This window comes from Miniopterus natalensis, chromosome 13 (assembly GCF_054644295.1).
Source record: "Miniopterus natalensis isolate mMinNat1 chromosome 13, mMinNat1.hap1, whole genome shotgun sequence".
Taxonomy (NCBI): Eukaryota; Metazoa; Chordata; class Mammalia; order Chiroptera; family Miniopteridae; genus Miniopterus; species Miniopterus natalensis.
In genome coordinates, this window is record NC_142093.1 from 11,185,556 (window position 1) to 11,193,841 (window position 8,286).

General features: G+C 56.1%; 1 protein-coding gene across 1 annotated transcript in view; it reads left to right on the forward strand.

Annotated features, from left to right (window-relative positions):
• The window catches only part of KCNK3 (potassium two pore domain channel subfamily K member 3), a 35,470-nt gene extending 27,400 nt beyond the window's left edge, over nucleotides 1–8,070 (forward strand). The window contains exon 2 of the mRNA XM_087823823.1: nucleotides 7,139–8,070. Within this exon, the coding sequence (XP_087679949.1) occupies nucleotides 7,139–8,070 (932 nt within the window). The remainder of the gene's footprint in view (nucleotides 1–7,138) is intronic.
• Nucleotides 8,071–8,286: the final 216 nt, after the last annotated feature.

Consider the following 8,286-nt stretch of genomic DNA (forward strand, 5'->3'; position numbering starts at 1 on the left):
AGGCAGGCCTGGCTCCAGGCCAGGCTGTGTCTGCAAACACTGACCTTGGCTGCTGCAGGGATTTTCCATGACACCAGCACCCTCCCCCTCGGCTCCCCCTAATCCTGTGGGCCAGGGGAGTGTGGGGGATGGGAGTGATGAAGGCTGTTCTACACCTAGGACCCTGAATTAGAGTAATAGGGGTACCTGTGGACGGTAGAGAGAGAGAAGGGAGAGCAGTGGGCCTACACAGGAAAGTCTGGGAGGAAAGCAGGGTAGGGAGAGACCCTGCTGGTGGGGAGTGGGGAGAAGAGCTTAAAGAGTAGCTTGGAAGATGGGAAGAGGGGCCTTAGAAAGGGGCAGGGTGGAGGGAGGGTGCTATGCTTAGAGCTGTCCTTCCAAGGAGCTCTGGCCTGGAGGGGAAAAACTCCAGACCCAGCTCCTCACACTGGTCCCTCCCCCCAACCCAGGTCCATGAGGCCCTGGTGGTTTCCCAGGCCTACCACAAGCTTTAGCCAGGCCCTGGACAGGGGAGATTCCTACTGGGGCACCGAAGCTAACCTCCTTTTGCAGGGGCCTGGGGGCCACAGGGAGGGCAGGAGATATGAGTCACTAAAGGCCTTCTGCCAAGGCTGCCTCCCCTCCCCCTGCTGGGTGTCTAGGGAAGGTTTCTCCCATCCACATCCCAGACTTCAGGGCTGTCTGGTAAGCAGCTGCTCCCACCAGGCCTGTGCAGGACCTTGAGGGGACTTGCTGGCCCTCTAGGAACTCAGAGCCCTGCAGAACTCTGCAAACTGGAGTGCACAAGTAGCAGGCATTTGAGCGAAGCTCAGAGGCCCCTCCAGCTCTGGAAAGGATCCCGAAAGGTTCTTGAGAAAGGTGCTGTCTGGGCTAGATCCTGAAGAATGGAGAAGGCCCACACTTCTCCCTAATTCCACCCAGCAGGACAGCCTCCTCCATCCCTCCTGAGGGCCTGGGCACTGCCACCAGCTGCCTTCTGCTTCATCTCCTTCAACACACCCATTAGGCCCCTTTGAGCCTCTGGTCCCACTTCCTGGCTCCACACTGCTGTCGGCTCCCCTGGCTCTGTCTGCACCCCAGGCCCCTGAGCAGGAAGGGTCCTTGGTGGGTCTCTCCCAGGTGCCACTCGGGCTCAGGCCCAGCAGGAGAGCCCATCCCCTCTCTGAGGCAGCTGTGTCTTACAGCCAGTCCCCTGGAGCTGGTTCTGTCTCCCTTGAGCCCCCAATCCTCTCCAGCTGTCCCCCCAGGCCCCTTCCCCATGTCCAGCTGGGGAAGGAGTTCACAGCCCAGCATGGCCCGGAGTTCACAGCCTTTGGGCACTTCAGGCCTCAGGTCACTCATCCATCTTCCCTCAGGGCAAACATTATCCCAGCCAGTGCTCATATTTACATTAGATAACTAGGTCTGCAGGGAACCAGGAAACAGATCCAGCCAGGCATTGCCAAGGGCTGTTTGTTTCTAATCTATAGAAGGGCTGAGCCAACCAGGGAAGGGACATCAGAGAATCTCAGTCCTGGAAGGAAGACCTGAGAATTCTTGATGCTACAGAAGAGAGTTTCCCACACTGTGCTCCAAGGAACACTTGTCCAGCAACGTGCACTGTGAGGAAAGTATTGGGAGGTCAAGTAAGTGGGGAAACTTAGCATTTTCTCCCAGCTTTGATGACCTCACATGTTAACACATATATGGCTCTGATGAAGCCAATACAGGTGAAATGACAACAAATCCTAAATTCAGCCTTCCTCCAATTTAATTTAACCAAGCAACTCTTCTCATCCAACAGTTATTAACAGTCTGTGGACCTGGTATTCCAGGAAATTAACTTTGGGGAGTACTGATCATAGAGTGTTGATGCTGAAAGGAACTTTAAAGACCATCTAATCTTGATGTTCCCCAAAATGTTTGTGCTAATGATTCATATTTATTGATCCCAAGGTCCTAAGTGGGTTTTTTTTTAATAAATCTTTATTGATTTCAGAGAGAGGAAGGGAGAGGGAGATAGAAACACCAATGACACAAGAGTCATTGATTGGCCGCCTCCTGCACACCCCTCACTAGGGACAGAGCAGGCAACTGGGGCATGTACCCCTCCTGGGAATTGAACCCTGATCTGCTGGATCATGGGTCGATGCTCAACCGCTGAGCCATGCCAGGTGGGGCCCCGAGGTCTTAAGCATTTTAAGTCTACTAGCTCATCAAATCCCCACAGCAATTCTAAGAGTTAAGTACATCACTATTCCCATTTTACAGGCGAGGAAAACGAGGCACTTAGATGAATTAACTTAGCCAAAGTTGAAAGCTGTTTGACTCCAAAGGCTGTGCTCTCATCTATGCCACTAAACTGCAGAGATCCCCTGTGAAAAACAGAAATACCTATTTTCAGTATTTCAAAAACATAACAATAACTTAATTCAGTCTCATAAAATCAGCTATCCCATACTAATCAGAAGTTTTGGTTGGCAGATGTGTTCTGAATTCATTTTGATGGGGAAATAATTCATTATTTCTGTCACAATTATTTATTCGGTGCCTGTTCTATGCAATAGCTACACTGCACTGATCAACACATTGTACTTCAAAAATAAAATCTTTCGAAATTTACATTCTATGTGAGTGAACTGAAAAAAATAATAAAAGGGACCCAAAGCAAGGAAAAAAGGTGGGAAACTTTTATCTTGCCCTATCCTCCCATGTCACAGATGAGGAAAATTGAGGCCCAGAGAAGGAAAAGGGCCTGCCCAAGGCACAAAGCTAGTTATGGTCGGGGTCAGTTCAGACCCCCAGATCGCCTGCCTCCCAGCCCCATGCTCTTTCCTCCACCCAAGGCTGTGGCCAGCGTTCTGGCTTTGTGGCCAGCTATACCAGAGGTACGAGGTCAGCCACTCAGGCTGGCAGGCATATGAGGTCAGTGGGGAGCAGGCATCTGAGCCCAGTTCAACCAAGGCCATTGCCAAGGCTCAGACTGGTTACTTGTGCTTTGACTAGAAGGAAATAGGCCACAGGGAGAGAAAGTCCACTAAGAGGTACAGCTGGACCCCCCAAACCTCTGCATGTCCCTGGAAGGCATAGCTTCAGCCAGCTCCCTGGTGATGCCGGGAGGATAACAGAAAAACTGAGGCCCAGGGGTTCCTGTCTCACTTCTCATTTTTCCTGCCCCAAAATATTCATAATTAATATTTAAGTCTAGCTACATGCTTAAGTTTTATGACCAGACACCTGGCTTCCTCAGGTGAATTCCATGCCTCCGGCTAGGTTCCGGGACCATCTCTTAGCTGATCTGCTCCCACGCAGGGACTGCTGGGCCCTGGTTGGATGAACAGGTCAATGTTGGTCATACCGAGCCAGAGGGCAGAGGACAGAGCGTTGAGTTTAGAACTGAGTGTCCTGGGTTATAGTCCTGGCTCTGCCATTCACTAGCTGTATGACCTTGAGAAGGTCACTTTTCCTCTCTGGCCTCCATTTCCCCATCTGTACAATTTAAGGACTGAGCCATATGATCGCTAAGGGCCTCTCTGGCCCTTGGAACCTTTAAGTCAAAGGTGAATTCAGGCGGGGTGGCCAGGAGAGGAGGGGGAGGGTCAGTGCTCTGAGGGTCCAGCATCTTATAGCCCAGGCATGGGCTCTGACTGGTCAGTTCACTGGATACTGTGAGGAAGGGCTCTCAGACAATCAGCCCCAGGTGGCAGCCTATGTGAGTACCAGTGACACACAAGGACAGATGAAGCTCCTCATCAGGAGACATAGGGCTGGACAGGAGGTAGAAGATGGGGACCACCTTTTGCCCTTCTGCCCCTTGTAAACCCAAGCCTGCCGTGGGCAAGGACCAGGCAGGCAGCTGGCCTGCTGGCAGGCAGACAGGCCTTGCCAAACTCCCAGTTACTTCCCAGATCTTCCAGGGTCCCCTGGGAGTGGCTCCACCCCAGCTGGCACTCCTCCACACGGAGCCCACGTCAGCAGGTCCTCACAGCTCCCTGTCCTTTCACCCGGTGACAGCAGAACACGCAAAGGGGCAGGGGCATGCTGACCCCGGGCTGATACTCGGAGAAGCATCTGATTCGCTGGGCATCGCACTCCTGTTGCTGTTTCTGCCATGTCCATCTTGGGCAGTGCCTAAGGATGAGGCACCAAGTGGAGTGCTCCCCTCCTGGGGCCCCAGTTTCCCACCCTAGTCACCCTTCCTGGGTGATGAATTGGCTCTGAGGCATCGGAATGAGTGATGAGTCAGAAAGTCCTAGCGGCCTTGGCCAACTCACGAGCCCTCCCCAGCCTTAATTACTCCATCAAATGGAGACAGTCAGAGTAATGACCTCGTAGGAAGTTTTTGAGAATTAAAGTTAAAAATGTACCTGAAAGATAAAACCGTACGCCTCAGCCTGTGGTAGGAACTGAGGGTGGGCCCTGGGGGTATCTGAGCCCAGGGCATGTCCAGGCTGCGGCCACCCTGGACAGGACAGTGGCTGGAGTGAGGCATGAGGTTCTGGCCCAATAGGAGCCTTTGGTTAAGCCTGAAAGTGCCACTTGCTTTGGAAATCACTGCATTCCACAGGAGGCATGCAGGGGAAGGAGCTGTCACTTTGGGCTGGAATCGAGGGAGAGATGAGGGCACTCAGGGTCCGGGCAGGCAGAGGCGGGGAAGAGGGCATGTGAGGAAGCACGGGGAAGGTGGCCATCGTGTCTGCTGGTACGCACGCTGTCTTCAGGTCGGGAGAGCCCCCCGAAGCTGGGGGGCTTTGTGGGCAGCCCACAGTGGGCAGCGAGGCTGCCAGACAGGTGGGCACTGGGTCATCCTAAAGGGTGGTAGGCCAGGAGAAGTCACAACCTATAAACAAACACAGGGCAAGGTACTGGTGGTGGCCAGAGGGGTCCTTCTCTCTGACAGCGGGATATGGCTGCCTGGCCCCACAGACACTGCCCCACCTCCAGGACGGCACCCTCAGGCCGACCCTCCCTTGTGAGGTCCCATCATTGCTGCTTCTGCCACAGATTCCACAGGTTCCAAAGTACTTTCACACCTAGTCTCTCCTTTACCCCTGAAGACAGCTCTGCCAGGTGGCAAGGACAGGGATTAGCAGCTGTAGCTCAACCCCCCAGAGAGCAGAAAGGTAGGAGAGGTCCAGAGACGTGGGTGGATTTGCCCAAGGTCACACAGCCAGGATGTGGTCAAGCTGGGGCTGGGCCCATGAGACACAATCCCTATCCAGCCCCATCCACAGTGTCTTGCCCTCCCCCACACTCTGGTGGTGCTGGCCTGGGGGACAGGGAAGGACAGGGCGAGAAGCAGCTCTGGCTCAGGGCCTGCCCAGCTGTCGAGGTGAGTTGTGATCTGGCTGCCATGGCCGAGCTGGCGGGCACAATCTGTTCTCACTCTGCTGAGATGTGGACAGGCCAGGCATGGTGGCTCACCAGCTCAGCTGTCCAGGCCCCTGGCAAAGGGTGACACAATCACCAGCTAGATGCTGGGGTAGGGGAGGTAGGGGAGCTTACTCTAAGGGTAACCCACAGCCTCACATACACCAAGCAGCTGTCCCCAGACCTCTCTGAGCTTAAGACTCAAATGGCCTTGGGCTGACAGAGATGCCACTTTACTGGAACTAAGCTGACCCCCAGCCCAGGTGCTCTCTTGGAAATGTGAGGGCAACCTGGCACTTCATTCATTATTCATCATAGTGAGCTATTATTGAGCACTTGATACATACCAGGCTCTAGGCTAAGTGCATTAAACACATTTTCTCACTTATTTCTCCCCCAAAGCCCTGTGATCAGGTACTGCTTATTAGCCCCATTTTACAGATATAGAAACTAAGGCTCAGAGAGGTTTTAAAAAAAACACGGTCCATGGAAGAGTAAAGATTTGAATTCAGAACAGACACCAAAGCACTCAGTATCCTGTGCTGCCTCGTCAGATGTGTTTTGGGCATATCCCCTGGGCATAAACCAAAGAGGAACACAACAAGATCCAGCCGTGCCCACCCTACCACCTTAAGCTAGTGTTTAGCTGTATATATGTAGTTGGTGACCCTGGGGGACAAGGCAGGAGGTGGAGGAAGCAGAGACAGGACCAGTAGATCTCATTTTACAAATGAGGAAACATGTTCAGAGAGTGGGAGCAATTTGCCCAAGGTCGCACAGCCACCAGTAACAGGGCCAGAGCTTGTGCCTAGGTATTCTAGGAGTTCCCATCCAGGGTCCTTTCCCCTCCAGGTATCCAGGCAGAACTCATGACTTAAGACCACTTGATGGTTGGCTCAGCAGGAAACTTTGCCTCTGCCAGGCTCCTGGCTCTGTGAGGGCTGGTGGAGCCTGTGAGGTGGGTGGAGACAGGGGTTGGGGTTGTCTAGCTAGTGATAGTAACACCTGGAAAGACACCCAGAGCTACTGCTTTGACAAGGGCAATACCACTTCCCCACGGGGACATACCCTACTTTGGAGCCATAGAGGATGAACTGAGGCCCAGACTGAGGGCTGATGAAGGCCCTGAAGCACTAATTCATCTAGCTGGAGAGTGGGGGGAAGGCACCATCTTTTTTCTCCTTCTGACACTGGTGGCCAGTTGCCTCAGGGAGACTGGAGGGAAGTCTCCAAGGGAAGTCATGAAGGAGCCATGCATGCCTCAGTTTCCCTCCCTCCACACTGAATCACACGATGTTAGACGCCATTCAGTCCAACCTTCTCCCCTTAGAGCCAAGGAAACCGAGGTCCAGAGAGGACAAAGAACAGGACCAAAGCCCATAGACACGAAACTAGAACCCAGATCTCCCACCTGACCTGCCAGGACCCCCCTCACCATCCCTCAGCCTCTGGATGGAGTTCCCAGCAGCCCCACAAGTCAGCTCCTTCTCTAGGTGGAGAAAACGGGCCTGGTCTTTGAAGCCAAACAGCTCAAACACAGGTCACTCTGCTTCCAACAGTGTGACCTTGAGAAAGCCACTTACCCCTCCCAGCGTCTCCCTTCCCTCCTACCAACCCTACGGAGCTGTCACAAGAGCGAACGAGAAACGGGGACGACACGTGCCCATAACTGTGTGTCGTCCAGAAGGGAGGAGAGGCCAGCCGTCCGTCGGGGGAGGGGAGGCAGTGCGGGGAGGAGGGCCGCTTCTGCGGGCGCAGCCCCTAGACCTGGTTTCCTCTGCTTCCCCAGGCTACGGGCACGCGGCGCCCAGCACGGATGGCGGCAAGGTGTTCTGCATGTTCTACGCGCTGCTGGGCATCCCGCTCACGCTGGTCATGTTCCAGAGCCTGGGCGAGCGCATCAACACCTTCGTGAAGTTCCTGCTGCACCGCGCCAAGCGGGGCCTGGGCATGCGGCGCGCCGACGTGTCCATGGCCAACATGGTGCTCATCGGCTTCTTCTCGTGCATCAGCACGCTGTGCATCGGCGCCGCCGCCTTCTCCTACTACGAGCACTGGACCTTCTTCCAGGCCTACTACTACTGCTTCATCACGCTCACCACCATCGGCTTCGGCGACTACGTGGCGCTGCAGAAGGACCAGGCGCTGCAGACGCAGCCGCAGTACGTGGCCTTCAGCTTCGTGTACATCCTCACGGGCCTCACGGTCATCGGCGCCTTCCTCAACCTCGTGGTGCTGCGCTTCATGACCATGAACGCCGAGGACGAGAAGCGCGACGCCGAGCACCGCGCGCTGCTCACGCGCAACGGGCAGGCGGGCGGCGGCGGGGGCGCGGGCGCGGGCGCGGGCGGCGGCGCGGGCGGCAGCGTGCACACCACCGACACCGCCTCGTCCACGGCGGCGGCGGGCGGCGGCGGCGGCTTCCGCAACGTCTACGCCGAGGTGCTGCACTTCCAGTCCATGTGCTCGTGCCTCTGGTACAAGAGCCGCGAGAAGCTGCAGTACTCCATCCCCATGATCATCCCGCGGGACCTCTCCACGTCCGACACGTGCGTGGAGCAGAGCCACTCGTCGCCGGGCGGGGGCGGCCGCTACAGTGACACGCCCTCGCACCGCTGCCTGTGCGGCGGCGCGCAGCGCTCGGCCATCAGCTCCGTGTCCACCGGCCTGCACAGCCTGTCCGCCTTCCGCGGCCTCATGAAGCGCAGGAGCTCCGTGTGAACGGCGCGGCCGGAGCGCCCGGAGCGCGGGCCGGCGGGGCTCCTGCCCCAGGAGCAGCAGGGGTCGGCCAGGGGGCTGCCCCAGCCGCCTTCAGCCCGCGGGGCACCCCTCCCCCCCTCCCCACCACCCCCATCTCCCCCTCCCCCATCTCCGACTGTGCCTGCGCGCACCAGCCGGCAGGAGCTGGGGCTCTGAGGACCCCTGGAGCCCCTATCT